This window comes from Lissotriton vulgaris, chromosome 8 (genome assembly GCF_964263255.1).
Source record: "Lissotriton vulgaris chromosome 8, aLisVul1.2, whole genome shotgun sequence".
NCBI lineage: Eukaryota > Metazoa > Chordata > Amphibia > Caudata > Salamandridae > Lissotriton > Lissotriton vulgaris.
In genome coordinates, this window is record NC_141696.1 from 633,954,245 (window position 1) to 633,981,579 (window position 27,335).

At 42.5% G+C, this 27,335-nt stretch overlaps 1 protein-coding gene across 1 annotated transcript; it reads right to left on the reverse strand.

Moving 5' to 3' along the window:
* Positions 1-3,849: 3,849 nt before the first annotated feature.
* LOC147697832 (uncharacterized) lies at positions 3,850-26,398 on the reverse strand. The gene is made up of 5 exons (XM_086936142.1): positions 26,212-26,398; positions 17,093-17,172; positions 15,578-15,846; positions 12,399-13,867; positions 3,850-3,941 (listed from the first exon to the last, which is right to left on the reverse strand). Exons 1-5 carry the CDS (start codon positions 26,396-26,398, stop codon positions 3,850-3,852), a joined length of 2,097 nt encoding a protein of 698 aa, XP_086792268.1.
* Positions 26,399-27,335: the final 937 nt, after the last annotated feature.

Here is a 27,335-nt window from a genome sequence, read left to right on the forward strand (position 1 = left end):
CTTGCAGTTCGAGCTGGACTGTTTCCATGGGGTGCAGGGTCAAGACTGATTTGTATATGACTGAGTAAAAACTGGAATGGCGAGCAAAAAAACGATGGATTTAGGCCCGGATCTTTGTTCTGGGGTGAATGTAGGACTTGTTCTGCATTCTGTTCATCACTTGTTCTTTTTACATTTGTCACCCCGAGTGGAACGGGTATGCCCAGACATGGGTCCCGTGCTCTCCATGCCACTGGAGTCACGCTCTCCTGGCTGATGAGGGCTGAAAGCCCGAAACCGTTCCTAGTATGCTTGTTTCCAGTCCAGGGAGGACCTGGCCTGGCAGTTCGGGCTGGACTGTTCCCATTGGGTGCAGGGTCAAGACTGATTTGCATATGGCTGGGTCCAAACTGGAATGCCATAGTGAGCTAAAACAATGATAGATTTAGCCCCAGATCTCTGTACTGGGGTGAATGTATGACATTGTTCTGCATTCTGTCCATTAATTGTTCTTTTTGCATTAATACTTTACTCTGGCACAACCATGTAAAATCATGGTTAGTCATATTCGGATTAGGAAGTTGGTGGACAGATCTCTTATCTTTTAATGCTTTGGCCAAGGCTATTTTTAAAAAATTGTACTGGTTATATTTCATAGACTAGATGCATCGGAATACTGCAGAAGGGAGCCTGACTGCCAAGTATTTAGAACATAAATCCATCCTCATCTTCTTTAGAGATATTTGTAGATGAGATGTATCTGCCCATAGCAAAGGTGCTATTTAAGAGGTTTCTTTTGGTATGGCACTTTGCGTATTAAAGTGTTTAATTCAAGTTGGTCCACTTTACAATCCTCGAATCAGCATGGTCCACTATGTAACTGTTCTGTTATTGAGAACATGGGACATGTACTATTCTTCTGCTCAGCTTACTACATGGCTAGGAGGAATTGGTTCTGTTCTGTTTATCTTTTTTGGGTACACACCAATGTTTGTTAACAACGAGGATCTTACATTCTGATGCCTCTTGGTTAATTGTATTTGCACTAAGCGAATACTTAGCCTGTGTGTGGCTCATTGGGAGACGTTCAGGCTTGCCATTATAAAGCATGTATCATTTATTTTAAATGTGTTAATTGCAGTTGCAGAGTCTATCAAAAAATGTATTGTTTGTTTAATAATATTTATGAGCTTGAATATTTGAAAGTTGAGTGTATCCTACTAGTAATGTGTAGCTAATTGTACATATAATCTCAGCATTTAACTAATTTTATCTATTGTATGATTTATTTATAGTGTTTTTATCTCTCTCTCTCTCTCTCTTTCTCTCTCTCTCTCTCTCTCTCTCTATATATATATATATATATATATATATATATATATATATATATACACTGAAAAAAACCATAGGTTTTACACACGTTATAGTTAGGAAGAATCATTCACAAAACCTTTGAAATTCATTGAAAAAACCATAGGTTTTACACACGTTATAGTTAGGAAGTAGCATTTACAAAACCTTTGAAATTCATTGAAAAAACCATAGGTTTGACACATGTTATATTTAGCTGGACATTTCACTCATATAAAACCATTGAAATGTCCCAGTTATAGTTACTTCAGCTAACTATAACTTGCGCGCCCGCAATGCACTGCTGATGACGTCACATATTACATCACTCATGACATGGTCAGTGACATCACTCATGACATCACTGGTGACATCTCAAATGACATCACTGATGACATCACTGATGACATCACTGATGACATCATCCAGTGAATGGGTTAGTTCTGAAAATTAAATATGTTTTATATATGTATATCTGAAGGTTGTTGGAAAAAGAAATGAGTATATAAGTGTATAAATGGCTGCTTTTTTGGTGAAAAATAGATTGTATAACTGACTGATTAAGTGTATCTTAATGAATACATGAATTAGTGAGTAATGTTTAAATATATACATTTCTGTATCAGTCTCTCAGTTTCTGTGTAAGTGGCTGCATGTGCTGGTGAGTAGCTATATGAGTGATACATAATGTCTATATAGGTTATTGTGTGTTTGATTATTAGTAGGAGTGTCTGAGTGTCTAAGTGTCTATATGCTTCGTTGGGAGATCTTACGTAGTGCATAGATGCATGAATGAGTGACTTACTGTTTGAATGTGTTGTAGGCAGCATATGTGCTGGACTGTATGGGTGAATGAGTGTGTGTGGTGAGTAGGTATATAGGTTATTATTTGTTTTTTTTTCTGTATAAGTGTATATATGACTGTCTAAGTGAATGAATAACTGTTTTAATAGTGTATTTCTGAGTAAGTACATATGTTTTAAACTAGTACATATAAGTTATGTGTGAGTAACTCTATGGTTGAGTGTCGGTGTGTAACAGGATGATCCGGATGTATCAGTGTTTGAGAACATATGATGACTGAGTACATATATGAGTGACTGTATATGATATATGAGTGACTGTATATGTCTGTTGATGAATGAGTGGATGTGTGTATAGATCTTCAAATTACTAAATAGGTAAGTTCTAAGTGGCATTGGTATGGCTATTGTATTGAAAATGTTATTTTCTATTTTTGAGTGTGTGTAATAAAGTTTATATTAGGGTGAGTGAAGGTCTGCCACTCTTCCACAAGGATGATGTCATCAGTGATGTCATTTGAGATGTCATCAGTGATGTCATGACTCACGAGTGATGTCACTGACCATGTCATGAGTGATGTTATATGTGACGTCATCAGCAGTGCATTGCGGGCGCACGAGTTATAGTTAGCTGAAGTAACTATAACGGGGGAATTTCAATGGTTTTATATGAGTGAAATGTCCAGCTAACTATAACATGTGTCAAACCTATGTTTTTTTCAGTGAATTTCAAAGGTTTTGTAAATGCTACTTCCTAACTATAACGTGTGTAAAACCTATGGTTTTTCAATGAATTTAAAAGGTTTTGTGAATGATTCTTCCTAACTATAACGTGTGTAAAACCTATGGTTTTTTCAGTGAATTTCAAAGGTTTTTAAAATGCTAATTCGTAACTATAACATAGGTTAAACCTATGGTTTTTTCAGAGAATTTGCAATATTTTTTAAATGCTACTTCCTAACTATAACATGTGTAAAACCTATGTTTTTTTCAGTGAATTTCAAAGGTTTTTTAAAGGCTAATTCCTAACTATATTGTGGCTGCAACCTATGGTTTTTTCAATGAATTTCAACAAATGTTTTCAACACAAAAAAAAGTTTTTTTGACTGGCGGAGTTGTTTAGGGACTCCCTGAAAAGCTCTAGGGGGTCAGGGAGTGTCTACCTTGCCTCCTTTTTACTTTTTGAAACATTTTAAACCGGAGTGCGCGACCGGGTGCGAGCACCCCGCTATATTTTTTTTTTTAAAAATTGGGTTTTTCGGCCCATCGAGATTCTTCTTAGACCCCCTGAGAAGCTGTAGTAGGTCAGGGAGTGTCTACCTTGCCTCCTTTTTTACGTTTTGAAACTTTTATGTAAATAGAGCAGAACGCCATTTTAAACTGCCGTGCGCGACCGGGTGCGCGCACCCCGCTATATTTTTTAAAAGAAAAAGGGTTCTATGGTTTATCGAGATTGTTCTTGGATCCCTGAGAAGGTCTAGGGGATCAGGGAGTGTGTACCTTGCCTCCTTTTCACGTTTTGAAACTTGTATGTTAATTAGAGCGATACGCCATTTTAAAACGGCGTACGTGACCGGGTAAACCCACCGCGTAGACGTCCTGGTGCGCGCACGTCAAGTCATGTGACTCGAAAACAACACTTTTTATTGGTTCATAGTAGTTTCTGTTCTGGAATTTTCAACAACCCCACCTACTTCCCTCACTATCTTTTTTACTCTCACGGGGAAGAACCCTTTACATCTTTCCGGAGAATTTTGTGAAATGGCTGCTGCACAGAATTCATCTTCTGAATCTGAGGAAAATTATCGGCTGCCTCAAACAAAAAGGAAGGAATCTTTCATCTGGAAATGTTTTACTTATCCTGAGGAACTAAAAAAAGTGAATGCCCCTAAAGTCACTTGCACATTATGTAACACTCTTCTTTCGAAAGGAAACCCTTCAAAAAAGTATTCCTTTTCGATACATACAATGATGAGGCATGTCAGACAAGTGCACCCTGTGCAATTTTCACAGGCATCTACAAGAGCTCTGGCAACACAACTACCACCAGCTGTGGCCAGCGCATCATCTGGAGGACGACCTGCATCTCCATCCACTGCAGAGTTGGACTTAAGACCATTCTTGTCAAGAGTGCATATGAAATGCAACTTGTGTTCACAAATTATTGTGTACGGGGAGCAGAGCCTCACTCTGATTGAGAAAAGAATTAATGAACATCAATGTTCCCAGAGAAGATACATTTTTTCAAAGTTTCGATTTATTTTGTTCCTGTTGAACAGTTTTGCAGTTGAAGATTTCGGTGCCTGTTGGAAAAATCAAAAACAATATAAAACTTTTCAATAAATAAATAAATAAATAAAACAACAAAAGAAAAAAAAAAGTTATTTTCAGAACTAACTAATTTTTCCAAAAAGAGCTCTATTAACAAGCTGAAGTATCGCCGCTTTCTCAGCACAATTAGCCGAGAAAGCGGCGATACTTGGGGCATATTATCAAGGAGAGGCGATATGTTATTGTCGCTTTTATCGGCAGGACACTGAAAATTATGCGCTGATAATGGCCTTCATAATATGTTCTATGAATTCCAATCAAAGCCTATGTTAGATGTGTTCACATCTAACATTAGCTTCGATTGGAATTCATAGAGCATATTATCAAGGCCAGTATCGCCGCTATATCGGCAGTTTCCTGCCGATAAAAGCGGCTATAATGTATTGCCTGTCCTTGATAATATGCCCCACAGCGCCTTATTACAAAGGGCATTACAACGCCTGCCATAAGACCACTTTGCATGTCTGCCACACAGATCGTTAATGACATGCAAAGTGGGCGTACGTCCAACCACATGCAAAATGTGGTTGGAGGTGAAAACACCCTATCACCAACACAGGCGTTGAGAGAAAAAGAGCTGGGATAAACTTGTTTATCGTAGGTCTTCCAACGCCTGCTCTGATCAAGCATTAGGCATTGTTAACATGGGGGTGTGGATCACAAAACTGAATCCACCCCCCCTTATTAACAAGGCACACATTAGCGCGTGAAAGCAACGCTTGTTTTCGCGCGCTAATGTTAACTACCGCCGGCTATCACAGGATTTACTATCGCCTATGTGTTCGCATTGATAATAACGCGCTAACACGGCGAAAAAATCCGGCGATAGCCGGCGATAGTCAAATGTGCGATGTGCGTTCTTTAACACACATCTTGCTAATATGCCCCTGTGTCATCTTTCATATCAATGAATGGTAGTGTTTAAATGAGTAAATGAAATTAATGACAAAAAATATAGTAAGGGACCGACGAAATGAGTGAGGTAAAAGAAGTGTAGTGACTGAAGAAAGTGAAGTAAAAGAGTGACTAAAACAAGGGGGCTAATGTACGTTACATGGCGCATCTCTGCAAATCATCAAGGATGCACCAAGTAACCTACGACAAGAAAACCCACCCGTGCGCCACCATTGATGTATCACATTTACAATGTGGCACACCATGGGGAAAAACAGAACACATGCGTGAAGCATCTGTGCCGTAAAGGTGTTGCATTGTTGGGGTTGCATCGCATGAACAATGTAGCTCCAGCAATGCTCCTAGCGGGCCCATTCAACTAATGCTGCTTCAAGCCTTACGCCTGCTTCAAGCACTTGCAGGGTTTTCACATAGCATTGGCCTAAAAGTTATTGAATAAAATCTTATAGATTTTACTCACCCACTTTTAGCAGACGGTCCTGCGCAGGAACGTCCCCCCCTGCACCAGAACGCCTCTTTAAGGCACAGGTCTTTACAACGTGACACATCTCACAGATATATCACGTTGTATATAGTCCACACCATGGTGCATCTTTTGCACTGCTGCTGCATCACAAAAGTGACGCAATAGCGGCGCAAAAGAGACATAAAGGACTGGTAAATGTGCCCCAAGATGTCTAAAGATAGGGTAGTGAATTAAGGGAAATTAAGAATTATGAGAAAAGCAGTATGGAAAAGAAAGTAAAAGTGAAGGAGTCACAAAAGGGGACTGAGGATGCACATATGGAAGAAGACTAAGGTAGAAAGAGAGATATATAGAGTAGGGTTAGGGGAGTGAAAGTAAAACACATAGAAAGATGTTGAAGAAAGGGGATTTGAGGATGATAAAAAGGAGGTAAGTGAAAGTGAAAAGTGGGAAATAAGTTATTTAAAAATTTATTAAAGGAATGAAGGGACTTAGGAAAGCGTAGAGAGGGAATACAACAGAGACACAGATTTATATTACCCAACACATCTTTGAAAAATAGCATAGATGCGCCAGGAAAAACGTGACATACAAGTTAATCTTTGCACCAGTCATGATGGACCGCATTTCCAAATCGGTTTTATCATGTCGGAGGAATAAACAGATGCGTATCAGATCTAGGGCTGAAAGTTGACACAGTGTTTAAATTGTGTTCCATGCAAGACGCAACTCCAGCACTTTTCAAACTTGTTCTATCTGTAACGTGATACATCAACCTTTACAGTTACGTCAATAGCTCCAATGTTTTGACACATCAGCGTTGGTGAAGTGACTCAGTAAAATGTTGTAGATTTCATAGAATCACTTTTTAAGGGGGTTCTTGTGATAGAACAGCCAGTCCTGCGTGGAAATGCTCACATGAAACATGACACTGGTTTCACCAGGACAGAAAAAGAAGTAACACAGTGATGGAAAAGTATTTTTATTTGTCATACTTACCTAAGAAATAGTAACAAAGTATAGTAAACTTGTTTAAAAAACATAGTATCTGTGGAAGAAAAGTAAAAATAGGGTTTTAATCTATATTTCATAAAGCAAAACAAAGTAGGAGTTCATGAAACAGAAAGTGAAAGAAAAGGAAGAGTGAGGGAGAGAGAGACTGAGACAGAATGTGTAGTATATAAATCAATGACTAAGATAATTAAGTGAAAGAGATAATGGCACTGAAGGAATGACTGTGTAAAGGAAAGTATAGTGAGGGAGAAAAGGAGAGTATGATGAATGATAGTAGATGAAAGAAACAGTCTCTAAAACAAACAGACTAAGGGTACGGGAATGTGTTAAGGAGATAGATAAAATAAGGGAAGAACACTAAGAGAAACAGAATGAAAAAGGGTGAGTAACAGAAGATGAACGGGGCAGAAACAGGGAAGGACTGTAAGGGAAAGATAAACAGAAATAAAGTAGGGTAGGGGGACTGAAGTATAGATTTAAGTATGGGAAATGAGGATAAGTGATGGAAGCAGAGTAAGGGAACAAGTATTAAGGTACGGTAAGAGAAGGGAATTAAGATTGAGGAAACAGAGGTGATAGAGGGTCAATAGAGGTGAGGCACCATGAAACAACGGGAGTAACAAACTGAAGAGATAGACGGAGTGAAGGAAATAGTAACAGAAAAGATATCAGGGAAGCAGGAAAGAAAAGTAAACAACCAAATGTGGATGAGTTAAAGGGAGTCAGCGTGAGAGAACGGCACTGACAAAGGAAGGGGATAAAAGGAGTAAGGATAAGAGAGAGGGAGAGAGGGAACTATAGGGAGAAATAGAAATAAGAAACTAATGAAAACGTTTTTTTTATTAGTGGTACTTACCTTATAAATGTAATATCTGTGGAAGACAATAAACAAATCTGTTATAATAAATATTTCTAAATCCAATCTAACAAAATAACTTGTACAACATATTACATGGTTTATTTTTGCTGTCCTCAGAATATACTGATTTTCACTATAAGCAGTGATTTCAATACTACTCATCATATGACAGTGGGCAAAAAAAACCACAATCAAAATGATTGTGTTTAAAAAACCCATAGAACATCTATATACATAATGTAATTACTTGAAAAAAACATGTCTTAAATGTTTTTCTCTAATTCGCAATTTCTTGAGTAAGGACACTACATCTTCAACAGTTACAAACTAATAAAACAATACCACTTACTTTTAAATACCTCTCAATAAACTTTCCTGCAATAAAACGATATCTGGGGAGAGACGTTTCAAGTATTGCAAAACTATCCCCCGCTTTATCCTATCACCCAGACCATTGACATTCCAGCTCAGCACCCTCAGCCCCCTACCCCCATCCTAGAAATGAGAACAGTGCCCCCCCACGAAGAAACAGACACAAAAGACAAGATATGCAGCAAAGCGTAGCCTCGAAATAAACAAAGAAACAAAGACCCCCCCACCACCCCGAGAGGAATCCCCAGAACACACCCCCCACCCTGCACCCCTGCGTTAGACCAAAAAGCCACCCCAACTTGCAGTGTGCCTGTCGCCCCATTAAACTAACCTACAAAAAGAGAGAAAAACCCCTAGAGGAGGAAGAGTCCCGATTCCTCCCACCCCCGGGTGATCACCAATATATGTACATAAGAATCATCAAACCACTGCTATAAGTCCATAGAGCTGGCCCGCCGGTAGGGGCTTACTCCTCCTGTTCCTCCAGGCCACCTTCAGCGCCCCTCGATTGTTCCGGGCGGTTCCGATGTGCCGGCAGAGTGTCGAGCCAGTCACTGACAATGTCAGGGCGGTCAAAGAAGAGCGCACGTTCCTCATATTCAATCCTCAATCGGGCCGGGAAAAGCATAGCATACTTCAGTCCCATGTCTCTAAGTCGCCGTTTCACCCCCGTGAAGCCCATGCGTTGTTTTTGCACCGCCTGTGTAAAATCCGGATAAAAACTGATTGATGCGTTTTCAAATTTTGTGGAACATTGGTGCGTGATGCTTGAAGAATAGCGTCTCTGTCCCGAAAATTAAAAACCCTGGCTATGATAGGCCTCGGGCGGCACCCAGTTTAGGCTTCCCGCCGGGAACTCTGTGGGCACGCTCCACCGTGAAAAAGTTACTGAGGCCCTAGGGTGTTAAGTGATTCAACATGAGGTCCTCCACCAGGAGGTCTGTGGATAATTCCGTGGAATTCTCCGGAACACCAATGATGCGGACGTTGTTGCGCCTGGCCCGGCTCTCGAAATCATCCATCCGATGGGCAAACAAGTCATTAGATATTCGGAGATTACGAACTTCGGTCTGAAGATCCGAGACATCAGTAGTGAGACTTGCAGTCTTGATGTCCAGGGACTTGACCCGCTCATTGGTCTTCGCGAGATCCGTCCTGATGAGGTTGACATCGATCGCCACCGTGTCTATCTTAGAAGCCAGTGTCTCGTACTGCTGGCCTATAGAGGTCTTCACACTTGCAATGGCGCCCATTACGTCCCTCAATGTCAATTCTTCCGTCGCAGGAGAGCCATCTCCAGTCTCGTCCAAAACTTTACCCACACCATCAGGGGATCCTTTCGGGTGGGTGAAGCGATCCATAGTATTGGATTGGGTGATACCCCCTCGGTACGTGCCTTGGTGGCCCGCTTCTCGCTCTCCGTCTTGCCCGTCATTTTGAGCGGCGAGCCCTGACGGGTCTTTTTGGACCTGGTTAAAATGGCTCTCCGCAAAGCTGACTTGTAGAGTCCGGGGACGAAGGCGAAGGATAAGCTTAGAGCTGGCAGCAAGACACAGGCCAGCAGTGTCAACAGGCAGCAAGTCGCAGTAGGCAATGACCAAAAACGAAACCGAAAGTACCACAGGGGCAGTGGCCGAGTCTCAATGGCCGTTGTTGTTCAATTGCCACCTGGGTACCTCAGGGACTCAAGTCTGTGGATAGTCGTCGATTTAGGCCGCGAAGTTTCGAAGTGTAGTAAGTTCAGTTCCCGGCGGCCAAATCGATTTTTGAAAAGAGATATCGTGTCAGCAGGGCATCAGCTAGTAGAACCCGTCGTCTAAATCAGGATACATGGCAGGATAGATGCGGGAGGCGGAAAGGGTCTCGGGAGCCTTGTGCTCACGCGTCCATCTTGGATGCGCGCGAAGCTCCTCCTCAACGACTGAATTGTTGAACTTCCTCAATTCCATCAAATTTGATTCTTAAAAATTCAATCTCATCTCTATTTGGGTAATTCACAAAACCAACAACATTACCCATTGCTCCATTCACCAAACCTCTTTCCACATGTAAATTTCTTTGTAAAATAATCCGACAATTTAAACATACATACAGATTATTTTCTAAGCCAGCAGTTTTAGATATAGATTTCTGTAGAGAATCCAATTTTAACTTCAACCTTTCTGACAAAATAATAGTACTTCCTTCATGCTCTATTCTATCTTTAGCTTCCAGTTTCTTAATTTGTTGATTTTCTAACTTCAACATTTTTTCATTGAACACCGAACATTCTTGTAGAGTTGGCATCAAGCATATAACTGACTTATCTTCTGCCTCTTTAGTATATATTTTCTCAGCCACATTATCTTCATTGGAAAACAAATTGGAAAGTAATCGTGTTTGTAAAGTTTCTTTCGCATCTTCACTTAGTTTTCCAATTCTTATATCTTGAAGAATATTTCCATATTTAGTATCCTTTGCCTGTCGCATATTTTGAATGAGTTCAGTATATTTGAAATGTGACCATATATTAACATTTCCAATACTGCCCAGGCACTTTCTGGTGTTTTCATGTGTAACAGTTTCAAATACAGGTTGTCCTTTTACAGGAGTTAGCTGCAGTAGATCTCCAAAAACTATGACATGTTTGCCTCCAAATAACACATCATACTCTGTTTTAAGAATCTGTTGCATTCTTAAATGCACAAAGGCAAGCATTAAATTTGATACCATGCTTACCTCATCAATAATGAGAAGTTTCATTTTTTTAAGGACTCTAGAAACTTCACAACAAGCTTCTCCAGATAGCTTGTGATATTGCAATTTATTTTCATGTTCAACTGGCAGCATCAATAAACGATGTAAAGTAATACCTTTAATATTATGTGCTGCCAATCCAGTTGGAGCAGTAACAACACAAGAGAGTGATGACTGAGCTCTTTGCTGTAGATATGTGGTAATTCCTTTAATTAGAAAACTTTTACCAGTTCCAGCTTCTCCACTTACATATAGTCGTACAGGTTCAAATGACATACATGAGCATTTTTTTTCTCATGACGAAAACCATGCTCAATCTGCTCTGTCACTTCATCATATATCTGTTTTTGCTCAAGATTAAGTTGCTTTTCCAATTCTTCTAAGTTTATTACATCCTCTTGAGCTTGCTCCATTGCTCTTTCCACCTCATCCATGGCATTGGCTGCTTCATTTTGGATAATTGGTTGTCCCAGTGGATCTTGACTCAACGAAGCAGAACTTTGACTATCTTGAGAACTGTCTCTAGCAATCTCCGCTGCAATTGTTGCTTCTTGCTCTATTTCGTCATTTAACATTTGGAGATAATTACTAAAAACAGGACATTCTATACTATTTTTAGATGCGTTGAATGAATCTTCATAACTATCAAACTCACCAAGTAGTTCCTCTTCTGTACGCCATAGTTTAAAGAGTTGCAAAAGAGCTAAATAGTAAAATTCTCTTTTGTCAGGAGTTTCGCAACTCAGTTTTCGGTGATTAATCAAGTGTCCTTTTCTTTGTTTCACCAGACATCCTTCATGTCCAATCACAGCATATACACCTTTATCGATATTCTCTGTAATATTCCTTTTAAAAGTGTAGTTTTTGAGTATTTCATACAGACAAATATTTTCAAGCAGATTACTTCTATTTGGATAGTATGTATCCAACATGTTTGTCTTCAGAATGTCTGTACTGTTTGGTTCTTTCTCTGCTAAATATTAAATTTTTTGAACAGGTTTCAAAACTCGGTTTCGTGTTCCTGCAAGACCTAAACTCACCCACAGGATAGTTCTAGATTTCGCATAAAGACTTGCTGATGATAATTGATCACAACATTCATATGCTCCAATTTCTCGATGAGATAACATCTTCAAACTGTACGTATACAATTTCTTACTTAGGCTCTTTTGATGAGAAATGTCTTCCCACATATCCTTTAGTTCCGTCTTTTCAGATTTGGTGATGTAAGACGTTACATATTGAGCCACAGCAATAGAGTTGTCTGCAACATATTGAATATCCATGTTAGCATTCCACATGGACAAAATGACTGGGTTATAGTCATTTATGTATTTGGACTCTTCACCTCTTCTTAAATTGTAGGTATTTTTGGGTGATCTTCTTGTGATATTATGTCGCAAAGATGACATAAAATTGTTGACTCTTCCTTTTGAAAGTACCAGTCGTGGAAATCCAAAACGACATTTGGTGTAGAATTTATCCTTTGATTTGAATTTTCGCCAACAATATTTTCCACAACGATGGCTTTGAAATCGTAACACTTTTCCTCTTAAGTCCTTATCAGTTGTACTTTTAGGAATCTCACATGTTGCATATTCTTCAACGAAAGACAGTACAGTGTCATCTGAGTCTGTTCCAAATTTGGGAGCATCCTTGATCCATAATAGCATATGAATATAAGGAGCACCTCTCGCTTGATACTCTTTTCTCCAAAAGAAATCCAGAACTTCGCCAAGAGGAGGATTTTTCTTGTTTGTAATAAAAGACATCATAGCTTCAAATCTATGATTAAAATATCTGCAAACATTAACCGGATCCAAAGAACCCAGTTCTCCAGGTGACTTGTACTCTATATTTTCTATATCTGCATTCACCTCCCGAAGAAATTCAAGTAAATCTTCCCAAGCATACTCAGCACAGCTTAGAGTTAAAAACCATGTACGTGCTCCTAAGTTTCTTAGCATGCATTTCAAATCTCCATGACGACGGTACCAATACTCATTAGTACCACGCTGACATGCCATTAAATTAATTAGGTGAGAATCCAAAACAGTGTCTTTCTGTTGCACTTTATCCATAAATTCCTTTGCTGAAACATTTTGCAGATGCACTCCACTATTTAAGATATGGTTTACTGCATAAGAAAGTCCAGATAAGTCACTCTCAAATAGAAGATGAAACAAATATGGAATACATTGTCGAAATCTCGGATCTTCTGCATATAATCTTGTTGTCCGGTATTCAGATACAGGAATCTGCATAGGTCGGTCATCATATCGTGCACCTTGACCTGTTGGAAATAACTGTGGAAAACAACGAGCTTCCAAGCTTTCTTCCCATACACTAATAGGACTTCCTTTTGCTTTTTTCATCTGAAATAATTCAATAGCATTCCCCATTGCTTCTTTGGAATGCAGTGGATGAACACTGTAATGTTCATAAATTTCTTCACTTCTGGACAGATCCACTTTTTCAATTTGTCCAATAGACAAATCATTATCCTCTTCTTCACTTACTTCCTCTTCTTCTACGTATACATTTTTATAGTATTTATTGTTTTTGGCTAAATACAACGTTGCCTTTTTGACTTTTCTAACATCCACTAAATCTTGCCAGATTTTCTTACTCTTTGTAGGTACACCATTAACTAGAATAACTAGAGGTTCCTCTTCTACATTTTCAACACCAATTGTCTCAATATTTTTCTTTAAATCAAGTGGCAAATATACAACTCTACCCTTTAATCCTCTTTGTAAATCTAAAGGATTTAATTTCCCAGTCTTAGGCTCCATATGAACAATAGCCTGAAAAGGATGTACACATTGAATCAGAATAGTCTCATAGGTATTTAAATCCTTCAGTTCAGATGGAATATTTATCAACTCAAGATTATTATGTACAGCTCTAGCAGGCATTCTATTTTCAGTTAATTTATTATAACAATATTTACAAATACGTTGATCAAAACCCAAATCAAAACCGTTTTCTACCAACAAATAAGTCGCAAAATCTTTCCACTGACTATTATTTTCCTCTTCACTTTTTAAATATAAATCAACTAACCTAGTTTGATTTTTGTAATGAGTGCGTCGACAACCCACACAAGGAAAATTTGGTTTTTCACCTGCAATGACCTTAAACTTTGTTATTTCCTGTTCAAAATGTTCAGTATTAAAATTTCCGACATTTTCTGCCACATTTCCTTCTATAACTGTATCAGTTTCTGCATTATTTAACTGTTTAAGTGCTGGACTTTTTGCATATTACAACTTTCTCACTAATTTCCTCATTTTGGTATGATGCACTGTTAAGATCCTGAAGTGATGAAAAACACTCTGGCATATTTTTTTAGAAAGACAAGCCAGAGAATGCCCTTGAAGACCTGTTTTTTCTCTCACTCTGCAACGGTCTAATTCTTGCAACATTACAATCTTTTTTTTTAGACTTTCCTTATTATACTTACATAAGAAATTGCGAAAGAACTCAATTGAATCCTGTCGTACACTGCAAATACTACTACAATTCCAACTGTACACAGGAACGTTAGGACGTCCCTCTAAAACTTCATCAGCTATCACCTCTTCTGCATTTCTAAGCACAATTTTCTCTTTTTCAATAGGACAACCATCCTTCACCTCATATGCTCGACCACTGGTGTCAACTGCATGCAACAATTCGTTACTTTGAAAGTAACTCTCTTCATTAAAAAATGGCTCAGAACTTGAAGTATGCATCCATCTTCCAGAATTTTTTTTACAAAAATTACTTCTATTTATGTGTCTTTTCCATTTACTCTTAGCTTTTAAAACTTTGATCGCCTTATTCAGTGTATTTATTCTATTAATTACTAAAATAAATAACTTCTTTTTTGTCTCAAACGCGCGTTCAACAACATCCTCAATATATACTTTTTTTCTTATAAAGAGCTGATTTCCTTTTAGAAATGTTTTCCTTTTTTAATAAATTCGAAACTACTCTATTATAAAACATGCGCTTCCTGATTTCCGCAAACTGATTAGTTCGTCTTTTACTGTACACATTTTCCTCACCGCAGAGTTGAGAAACATTCTTCTTTTTTCTCTGATTTCTCCTTGTAGATACTGACAACTGTTTTTCCTTTTCAACATTATCCCCAAAAAATTTCCTTTGATACAACTTTTTAATGAAATCCTTGCTTGTCTTACCAGGAGCACTCTTGTTTTTATCCGTCCTTTGTTGATTACGTAATTCTCCTAATTCTTTTCTCTTCGAATGGTATGTCCTTTTATAGTGCTTTCTTTTTTCATTTTTGGTCGGCATATTGATTTTTGTTTGTGATCAAAATGACAATCTGTTAAGAAAAAAGAAAAACATGTTATAGACCTCTACTAACATATAACATAGAAATTATAACCACTGGTTTACTTTATAAGTAAAATAAAGACAAAGCAACAGTCTCTGAACAGAGTAGGAAATAATGTAGTGAATGTTGTTTCTAACTTTATGACAGTCCATAGCTGTGTCAACATTATAGACGTATTTTCTGATAATAATTTCTCAGGCTTAAGAACAGTACACTGATTTTCAGGCGCTGTAGGGGATCATAGTGCAATTAATATTTATGACTATAATCTCTAACACACTTCATCAAAACATTTATTCTCATTTTCATTAAGCAGTTCAACGATGAATTCTACAAAAAGACTGACTCGAAAAATGTTTTTTTATAAAAAATAAATTTATTCATTTAAACATTCATATTCTAATAACATTTGTAACATAATTTCATCAGATACTTCATCTCCTTCATAATCAAAATTCTCATCTTCGAAATTCTCTTCTTCCCCTTCCAAATCTTCCACTATTTCTAAATAAGCACTGTCCAAAGTCTGATCCATAAAATCCTCATTTCCACTTTCAGTATCCTCTTTAAAAACTCCATCAATTAGTTCCTCTATTAAATGATTTGCAATTTCAAAATACAAATCAACGCTCTCTGGATGGTTTTCCATTTTAGGAAATAGATTTTCTTGCTGGTCCTTCCAAAAAAATATTAAGACTAAATTATATCTTTTTAATGAATAGATAACTAAAAAGTACCTTTACTAATTTTTTAAGTACATACATTATCATACCTTGAAACACATTAACTGCATAGATTAAGGTACCACCTTCCTCTTCTTTGAAAACAGACTCACACTGTGATCCTAGACATTAACACTATCCCTTATAATTTATTTAAATATTTACTGCAGTGAAAAGAGATCTCACTGCAAGATTTGTTTATAGGTTTTCTGGACTGTAGAACTGTTGAAAGACTTTATAATTTATTTCTAGGGATCGATTTTCTGAGTTTACCACTATAAACTGCTATTCAAACTGTATACAGTCTGAAGGTGGGACTCACAATGTACATATGAAAATTCACTAAACAGATTACTACTTGCCACAGAGACAGTTGCTTTTGCCTTTCAACAGCACACTCAACATCTGAATTCCACAGCATGTACAAAATTTCATGCTAAGCATGAGCAACCATATCATAATAGACCTCTGCAAATGCATATAAAAGGGTGCAGACAGATGGTACAGCCACATATATGCAGAGATGATGCCCAACACACCAACAGCCATATCATAATACACCTCTGCAAATACAGAAGAACGAGTGCAGACAGATGGTACAGCATGAGTTAGAGAGATAATGCAGACTTAGCAAGAATTAATGCACGCAGACAGTAAACTGTTACAGTCAGAGGATAGATGAAGCAGAACTGCAAAGAAAAGAACACATGGACCAGGCCCATAAAAAGATAGTGCCAACAGACAGTAAAATAACCTAAACCTTCGTTCTGCTTATAAAGATTTATTGGTTGTCCCACCTTTTAAGAAAAAGCGTCTTGGCGGCTGCTGTTTTGACCATCTGGCAGCCACTTTTTGGAACTCGCTACCGCTTTCTTTAAAAATGAGTCCAGATCTCCTCACTTTCAGACACTCTTTAAAAACGTGGATTTTTAATCAGGCTCACTGTTGAGATTTAAAATTGTTATGTTTGCTGAGTTTTGCAATACTGTTTTGTTCTCTGCGATAGCGCCTTTAAGCCTTCGGGCGTACGAGCGCTTAAGAAATACATTTTAACATAACATAACATGTAGTGCAAGCAGATACAGACATGGTACAAATAGAAGATAAAATGCTACAACAGAAGAGAAATAGTGCAAACATTCAGAAAAATTTTGCTTATTATTTTAATCTGCACAAAAATAAATTCCCTTTACAAATTACCAACTCACCTTTATAAATGGTTTTGAACGTTGAAAACTCTATTGAGTACACTGCAGATTCTTGCTTTTCAGCAGCAAACCCTATAAAAAAACAAAAACACTCAAATTTTATAACCATATTACACACATATTTATTACACAACATACAGCCTTTGTGGCAAATAACAAGCCTAACAGATATATTCCCTAAGATTCTCTATTAGTAGATATCCTACAACCTAACTAAGTTCAAGAAATGATTTTTAAACACATCAAATAACCACATTTTTCACCCAGATTTATTTAAAATCAAGCTTTATTTACAGTGTTATCTTCCACACATTTCCAGGATGCTACATGCAATCTTTATGATATGTACTGCTAGAGAATCGTACGTAGCATATCTGTTAGGCATCTTACTTGCTAAAAGAAATCACCATGGATCACCAAGATCACACTGTGAGTTAAGCTTCTTTTTAAATGATTTTGGGTGAATAATTTACTTACTAGATTTATATTTAGATTCTGCTAATTATAGTGATTTGTTTTCTTTCCAACATTTTGACAATCACTACTTGCACAAAACTAATGACAGAGGTGGAGGGAACGGGAGAGCATGACGGCTGCAGGGGCTGCGAGCTTACCGCTCTGATACCAGTGTATTAGGACAAGGATTTCACTTTTTAAAAACCGATTTTAACATTGCCAGGAATTTTGCTTGAACGCCTTTTAAAATTGTATTTCTGGGGGCTTTTCATCTAGTATTAAGAGGGAAATTAATTCGAGGCACTCTGACACACTCTAAACGCTCTCTCTCCTTGCCACCACCGACCTAGACGACCGCAGGCGTCGGCCGGCGGTGGGCGACATCTTGGGAGTAGCGGGGTCAGCGCTCTAGTCGCGCCGGACTCCCGCCCTCCCGGGATACTTAAAGAAAGCATTTTGGAGGCCGCACTGCCTTAGAAGCTCTCCCCGTGACGGCTGCAGGGGCTGCGAGCTTACCGCTCTGATACCAGTGTATTAGGACAAGGATTTCACTTTAAAAAAAACTATTTTAACATTGCCAGGAATTTTGCTTGAACGCCTTTTAAAATTGTATTTCTGGGGGCTTTTCATCTAGTATTAAGAGGGAAATTAATTCGAGGCACTCTGACACACTCTACACGCTCTCTCTCTTTGCCACCACCGACCTAGACGACCGCAGGCGTCGGCCGGCGGTGGGCGACATCTTGGGAGTAGGGGGTCAGCGCTCTAGTCGCGCCGGACTCCCGCCCTCCCGGGATACTTAAAGAAAGCATTTTGGAGGCCGCACTGCCTTAGAAGCTCTCCCCGTGACGGCTGCAGGGGCTGCGAGCTTACCGCTCTGATACCAGTGTATTAGGACAAGGATTTCACTTTTTAAAAACCGATTTTAACATTGCCAGGAATTTTGCTTGAACGCCTTTTAAAATTGTATTTCTGGGGGCTTTTCATCTAGTATTAAGAGGGAAATTAATTCGAGGCACTCTGACACACTCTAAACGCTCTCTCTCCTTGCCACCACCGACCTAGACGACCGCAGGCGTCGGCCGGCGGTGGGCGACATCTTGGGAGTAGCGGGGTCAGCGCTCTAGTCGCGCCGGACTCCCGCCCTCCCGGGATACTTAAAGAAAGCATTTTGGAGGCCGCACTGCCTTAGAAGCTCTCCCCGTGACGGCTGCAGGGGCTGCGAGCTTACCGCTCTGATACCAGTGTATTAGGACAAGGATTTCACTTTAAAAAAAAACAATTTTAACATTGCCAGGAATTTTGCTTGAACGCCTTTTAAAATTGTATTTCTGGGGGCTTTTCATCTAGTATTAAGAGGGAAATTAATTCGAGGCACTCTGACACACTCTACACGCTCTCTCTCTTTGCCACCACCGACCTAGACGACCGCAGGCGTCGGCCGGCGGTGGGCGACATCTTGGGAGTAGGGGGTCAGCGCTCTAGTCGCGCCGGACTCCTGCCCTCCCGGGATACTTAAAGAAAGCATTTTGGAGGCCGCACTGCCTTAGAAGCTCTCCCCGTGACGGCTGCAGGGGCTGCGAGCTTACCGCTCTGATACCAGTGTATTAGGACAAGGATTTCACTTTTTAAAAACCGATTTTAACATTGCCAGGAATTTTGCTTGAACGCCTTTTAAAATTGTATTTCTGGGGGCTTTTCATCTAGTATTAAGAGGGAAATTAATTCGAGGCACTCTGACACACTCTACACGCTCTCTCTCCTTGCCACCACCGACCTAGACGACCGCAGGCGTCGGCCGGCGGTGGGCGACATCTTGGGAGTAGCGGGGTCAGCGCTCTAGTCGCGCCGGACTCCCACCCTCCTCACACCATATAATGTGTGTTATGGCCAGACGGCGCAGCGGGCTGGCGCAGCGGGCACGCCGGGCGCGCGCCAAAGCCGCGCCAAAGCCAAGTCCGTCTGCGCCCGTCCGAGCCTGGACCGAGCCCAGGGCCACCCCCCCCTGCATCTCTTGCTTCATCAGGGTTGGTTTATTCCTCCAATGATCTACATTCTCTAAACAACACCTTATATGAAGCACATGACCCACTGGTGTGCATATACGCAGATCCTATCGGAGGTCCATTTATTTGCACCTTGTGCAACAACACCACTCAGGACGCACCGACACCTCCTAAACCAATACAGGCAGCACTTGTGAACGCGCGTTCACTTCCATGCCACAAAATCGACATATTAGAACTGCTCAATAGTCATGCCATCGACCTCCTGTTTCTGACCGAAACCTGGGGAGACGAAGCATCAGGTCCAGATTTTAAAGCTGCCATGCCAGAAGACTACTGCGTTTACAGGCAGGATCGCAAGACAACAAGAAAAGGTGGTGGTATCGCCATAATATATCGCAACACTCTGCGAGTAAAAGCTCTCGACCTTAAACATGCGACTTGTGAGGCCCTTGCCTTCACTGTTTTACTCACTACCAATCAATCATTTACGGGTACACTTCTATACCGACCCCCTGGTTCTCGCAACGTATTTTTCTCCCAACTCCATCAACTGAGTGAACTAGCCGCTGAACACAAACACTTCACTATATTAGGTGATTTTAACTTTCATTTAGAATCCCAGACGGATAAAGATACGGTCCAGCTTATCACGGACCTATCTGCGGTAGAACTCGAACAACTGATAACGGCTCCTACACATGAGGCAGGACACACGCTTGACGGTATCTTTACCAACAACCCTCATATTACCGTCAACAAAATACTACCCCTTACATGGTCTGACCATTCTGCTATTTTATTTGACATCAAAATCAAATCAAACATAGGTAAAAATACTTCACACAACTCCTATCTAACCACCAGAGATTGGCGAAACATAGATCACAATCATCTAGATCAGATTCTCACTGACGCTTTTGTGGATACTGATGGGGAAATGGATCCAAACATTGCGGCTACCACATACACTTCTATCCTGGAAAGGACGTTTCAAACGCTAGCCCCCTCTAGAACTTCCAAACGCAACAGGAAAACTCCATCGGCCCCATGGTTCACAGAACAACTCAGGCTACAGCGTCAATATTGCCGCAACTTAGAACGTCATTGGCGCAAACACTACAATCCTTCAGACAAAACAACATATAAAGCTGCACTCCTGGACTACAAGCAGAAAGTAGCCATGGGAAAAAATATCTATTACACCACCCAAATAGACCAGGCGAAATGCAGCATGAAAAAACTGTTTGAAGTAGTGAACCACCTTGCAGAACCAGCAAATCCTCCCACCGAAACATCACAAATTCTATGCAATACACTAGCTGATTATTTCTCAGATAAGGTCACATCTATATTTAAGGACTTTACCCCCAACTCCAACAATATGTCATTCACGAACACACAATCAAAACTGAACTCAGCTACTTTCACGGAATTCACTCAGGTACATTTGCACCGTATTCACAAACTTATTTCGTCAATCAAATCAGGCTCCCCTCTGGACCCTTGTCACCCCTCTATACTTCACACCATTCCAGATACCATTACCTTACCACTGACACACATCTGCAACATTATGTTTTCATCCGGTACATATCCCAACATCTGGAAAAACACCATAATCAAACCGCTCCTAAAAAAACCATCGCTTGATCCATCTGAGTCTTCCAGCTACCGTCCTATTGCATCATTGCCATTTCCAGCTAAGATCTTTGCATCTGTCATGAATGAACAACTATCTGACTATATTCAAGCTAATGACCTATTAGACGACACCCAGTTCGGTTTCCGACAAGGTCATGGGACAGAAACGGCTCTGATCAAGGCCGCTGATGAAATAAGAACCACAATGGACAACGATGGACAGGCTGTCTTGATTCTGCTGGATTTATCGGCGGCTTTCGACACGGTCGATCACTCTACTCTGATCGGCCGTGTCGAGGCCATCGGTATCAAACACAAGGCCAGGGATCTTATAGCATCTTTCCTGGCCGACCGCAAACAGGCAGTCAAGCTGGGCCCATTTACCTCCCCGACATTCGCCCTTCCTTGCGGTGTCCCACAGGGCTCCTCGCTGAGTCCGACCCTTTTCAACATTTACGTGTCTGACTTAGCGAGGGTAATAAAAGCTTATAATATCAATTTGACCACTTATGCTGATGATACCCAGCTGGTATTATCTATTCACAAAAACGGTTCCACCATAGCGGCCAACTTCAAAGACGGCATGCGGGCCATCAGCAGCTGGATGGCCTCCAACTGTCTTAAATTGAATTCTTCTAAGACCGAAGTAATGCTGTTCGGTAAGGTCCAGCCTGCCTGGTCTCCCTTATGGTGGCCGGAGGAAATGGGCACTCCACCTGAACCGGTCAGCAAAGTGAGAAACTTGGGAGTTATATTCGATGACAAACTCCATTTCTATCACCACGTGAACTCTGTAGTTTCATCGTCATTCAACATCTTGCGAAAAATTAAGAAGCTTTTGCCATACCTTCCCACCACCACTGGCAAAACTCTTATTTCAACTCTGGTGTTTTCACGTACTGATTATTGCAACACCCTTTTCCTCAATGCACAAGAAAAAGTTATTTCCAAATTGCAAATGATTCAGAACGCCTCGGCCAGAGTTCTACTTGGCATTCCAAAATTTACCTCTGTCTCAAGACAACTGGCTCAACTGCACTGGCTCCCGGTTAGGAGCCGTACTAAGTTTAAGTCCTTATGTATTGTGTACAAGGCAATAAACAACATGGGACCCAAATTTCTTAGAAATTCCCTTAAGCCTCTACCAACCCCCAGAACGCTTCGTTCCAACACCGCTCATCTGATTCAAATTCCCAGAACAAGGAAAGTCAATTGGGGAGACAGACGTTTTAGCATTGCAGCAGCAAGATTATGGAACTCTCTTCCTCTCAACATAAAATCTAGCCCCACATTGCTTATCTTCAGAAAGCAACTTAAGACATGGTTATTTTCTCAATGAACTAATTAGCATCTTCAGACATAGAACTCTGCATCTGTTCTCTAAGATACTGGTAATAGATCTAGCATATAGCGCCGAGACACCCACGGGTAATTGCTGCGCTTTAAAAATCACATAAATAAATAAATAAATGAATAAATAGAAGGACACACAGGGCAGGAGGGAGAGGGAGCGCAGGAGAGAGAGAGAGAGAGAGGGCAGGAGGGAGAGGAAGATGCAGAGAGAGAGCAGCAGTGAAAGACACAGATGGAGAGGGAGAAAAAGGACACGAGGCAGAGAGAGGTCAGGAGAGAGAGGGAAGGCACAAAGAAGAGAGAGATGAAGATGGAAAGTGAGTCAGAGAGTAGGAGGAATAGAGATGGCAGGAAGGAGACAAACGGCTGGAGGCAGAGGGAGAGAGAGGGCAGCAGAGAAACAGGACTGGAGGGAGAGAGAGGGCAGGAGGGACGCAGAGATGGAGAAGCAGAGCAGGAGGGAGAGAGAGATGGAGAGAAAGAGGGAGGGTAGAAGGGAGATAGAGATAGAGCAGCATGGAGACAGTGCAGGAGAAAGACTGAGAGCAGGAGGCAGAGAGAGATGCAAAGGGAATGCAGGAAGGAGAGAGAGATGACAAGGGAGAGGGAGGGCAAGAGGGTGAGACAGGCCAGAAAGGAGAGGAAGGACAGAAGGGAGAAAAAGAGCAGAAAAAAGGACAACAGGGAGAGGGAGAGCAGTTGGAACAGGAAGAGCAGGACAAAGAGGGAGGGAGAGCGAGAGCAGGATAGAGAGAGAGTGCATGAGGGAGAGGAAGGGTAGAAAGCAGAGGGTAGGCAAGATGGAGAGGAACTGCACAATAGACAGAGATACAGAGGGCAAGCCGGAGAGAGAGAGATATATAAAGCGAGGGCAGGACAAAGAGAGAGATGAACGGGGAGGGAAGGAGGAACACAGATGTATGTATGCTGAGTTTAGTAGCTCAGTGTATGAAGGCATCTGCTGCAGGGACCTGTGTATAACCTCATGGTCACAACTCTTTGTTTCGCTTTAGCCCCGCCCCTTTCCTCTCTGACCCCTCACCCACCAGTGCGGCCCTCGGCCACAAACCACACTGTAAATGTTGCCCCCATATCATTGCATCTAAATATAATACAACAAGTAACATCATACCTACAGCAAGTGAGGACTATTGGCTATGACAATGATTGATAGCTGCACAAGTTAAATAAACAGAAATTTTGGCCTGTCGATAATCTTCAGAAAACTTCCACTTACAGTCCAGGTGATGCCATAAAATATTGCTGTACCTGACTTTTAGAAAAAGAAGGGAAATCCACACAGAAAATGACTCTCTTTAGGTTTAAAGTATTTTTATTGCAGTATCAAAAAGTTAAACACAGCACCAAACAGGTCAACAAATGCAGGAGTCTCAACGAGAATAGAGCAATCAATATGGTACGGAAGTGCGACCTGTGGATACGGTGAGAAAAGGTCAACGTTATTCCAGGTTGTATGACAGGCGCACCATCGAATGCGACATGACCAGAACTCAACTCCCCTCACCCAACTCCCCCTCTCCCCCCCATTCCTGTCCCCACCCTCCACCCCCCGTACTGTGCTAAAAGTGCCCTGCATCGCTAAAGCAGAAGAGTGCTCAGGCCCCCAACATTTCCGCGGTCAGTAGCAGATCAAGTGGACGGGGTCGTCGGGGACGTCAGACGTAGCAGTCTGAGGTACCGGGGACAGGTGATCTCTCTGAATTCAGACTGCAACAAGGTATGAAAGGGGAGCCACAACTCCTCAAATGTGTCTACCTCCCCTGCCGCCACCAGAGACATCTTCTCCATCCCCAAGACATGCCACAACCTGTGTAACCAGCCAACCGTAGTGGGAAGTGTAGTGGTGCGCCAATCGTTAAGTATATTCTGGACCGCCGAGCCCAATGCTATTGCTATTTGTCTACCCTTTTTGGATTTCAATGGGTACATCAGGTCGTTGGGCAGACCCAGCAGAACATAAGCGGGGAATCGGGGAAGCTCAATCTCAAAACACCGGTCCACCTCACCCAGCACCTCCTCCCAATAGGGACCCAGTAAGGGGCACTCCCATAGTACATGTGTGAGTGTCCCGACTTGTCCACATTCTCTCCAACAGGTCTGGGGGATATTACGATTCATTTCGTGTAACCGGGCGGGGGTGTAATACCAGTAAGTGGAAAGTTTCGTGAACGTTTCGGTGAGCCCTGTGTGGTAAGCGGAGTGTCATGCTCGGTATGAAATGCGTTCCCAGTCAGTGTGTCCTAGCTGTCTACCAAGTTCCCGTTCCCAGCGTTCACGACCAGGATTATAGATGTGGGTCGGGGGGGGGGGTTGCAGAAGCTTATACAGGTCCGAGATGAGCTTGACATCCGATGTGCGCGTCACCAACCAGTGTTCGTATGGTGTGAGAGTCCGATCGGCCGAGTCTTGCACCTGCGGTTGAAGCGCCCAGTGACGCACCTGCATGTACCGCAAGCGTTCTGTCTCAGGTAAAGCATACTCCCGCCGAAGGTCCTGAAAGGGAGTGGCCCCATCCGGGCCATACATGTGGAACAGTGCAGAGCAACGAGCCGTGCGCCAGCGCGCAAACGCACCAGGCTCCACACCGGGGCCAAAGTCCGGATTGTCTACTATCGGGGTGAACGGCGACGGGAAGGTAGTAAGCTCGTGTTTGCTGCTCACCGCATCCCATACCTGCAGTGGGACCCTCGTGACATAGGAAGCGTATAGGTTGGGTGGGCGGTGGGGCCTACGCAAGAATGGTATCTCCTGCAACGGACGGCCCGCTACTGCCTGGTCCTGGAACAACCAGGGTTTGTCGGACTCCCACCTACTCCACTCCACCAGATGATGGAGCTGCGCTGCCTGAAAGTATTTGGTCAGGTCCGGTATGCCCAGGCCACCGGATTCAGGCGCCAGTGTGGAGAGAGCCCTCTTAAGTCTGGGTTTGCGGCCCTGCCAAACAAAGCGAGCGATATCCGCCTGGATCTGACGGATCCAACCCTTAGGGGGTTGAAGTGGGAGGGCTCGGAAGAAATATAAGACTTGCGGGAGGAGGGTCATTTTCACCGCTGCTATACTGCCAAGCAGTGACAGCATCCCCTTGTCCCAACGGGCGAGTTCGTCCTTGACTTTCCTGCCCATTGCCGTGTAGTTGGCCGATACCATGGCAGGGAGGGAGGGTGCCAGGAGGATGCCCAGGTAAGGCACCAGGTCCTTAGACCAGCTCAGGGGATAAAGCCCCTGCAGGGCCGATTTCGTCGAGGGGGACAGGGATGTGTCAAGGGCCGCCGATTTCTCCAGGTTCATCTTGAAACCTGCCACCCTGGCGAAGCTGTCCAATTCAGCTATGCACGCGGGAAGGGAACGACCTGGGTCGTCCAGCGTCAGGATGACATCATCCGCGTAGAGACTGAGGACATGCACGAAGCCCCCGTCCGAATGCCCGTCACTGCCAGATTGGTACGAACCCGTTGGGCGAAAGACTCCATATAAAGGGCGAACAGAAGCGGTGACAGCGGGCACCCTTGCCGGGTACCCCGCTCTATCACGAAGGTACCAGAACTGCAGCCGTTCACTCGTACCACAGCGGAAGGGGATCTGTAGCAATTGAATATTAAAGTGCGAAACTTCTCCCCCACGCCTATCTTACACAGCACTTTTTCGAGGTACGGCCAGTGCACCCGGTCGAATGCCTTCTCCGCGTCGATGGAAAGTAGCATACGTTCACCAGGAACTCTGGAGGCCTTCTCCAACAAGTGGACCACCCGTTTGGTGTGGTCCACAGTCTGCCGGCCAGGAATGAATCCCGCCTGGTCCGGGTCGATAAGCCCCGGCATGTGGAGTGCCAACCGTGCCGCGAGGATCCCCGTATCAAGCTTGAGGTCCGTGTTCAGATCGGCCTATAGGATCCACATTCAGCTCGGTTCTTGCCGGGCTTGGGGATCACCGATATCGTCGCCAGGAGCAAGTCCCGGGGGATGGCCCCAGGCCCCGCGAACGAATTAAAGAGGCACGTCAGAATCGGCGTCAGCTCCTGGCAGAACGTCCTGTAAAAGAGGGGGGTGTAGCCATCAGGACCCGGGGCCTTCCCCAGTTTGAGGCAGGAAATCGCTGAGATCACCTCCTCTGGTCTGATGTCCCGTTCCAAGTACTGAGCCTGTTCCGGGGTAAGGGAGGGGAGAGTGACTGTGTCTAAATAGTCATCCTCCTCCTGCACCAAGGGGGCCTGCCCCTCGTAGAGGTCCGTGTAGAACCGGCGGAACCCTTCCACAATTTGGTCATCCTCCGTTACCGTCCCCCCGCCAGGGACAGACAGTTCCTTCACCCGGTGTCTCTGGTGCTGCACGCGAAGTTTGTTCGCAAGAAGGCGACCGCATCTGTCCCCCCCTGTATAGTACTTGTGCTTTAGGCGTAACGCCGCATATTCCGCTCTGTCCATATCCAGCGCGGACAGGAGTTTCCTGGCGGCCTTGAGTTGATGCCAAACCCTGGGTGCCCCCGTCCTTTGGTGTACCTGTTCTAGTTCCCTCACCTTACCCGTGAGCTCCTCCCGCTTCGCACGGCGTTCCCTATTCTCCGCTGCAGAGACCGCAATGAACTCGCCCCGGAGTACCGCCTTCAGAGCTGCCCATTGCGTCGCCCGGGTGGTGTCCCCATTATCGTTGTTACGTTGGAATTCAGTCAGGGAGTCACGTATGCGTGTGACCACTGAGTGTCTGTGGAGCAGGGTGTCCCTAAGGCGCCAAACCCCTCTAGAGGGGGAGACGGGGGGCA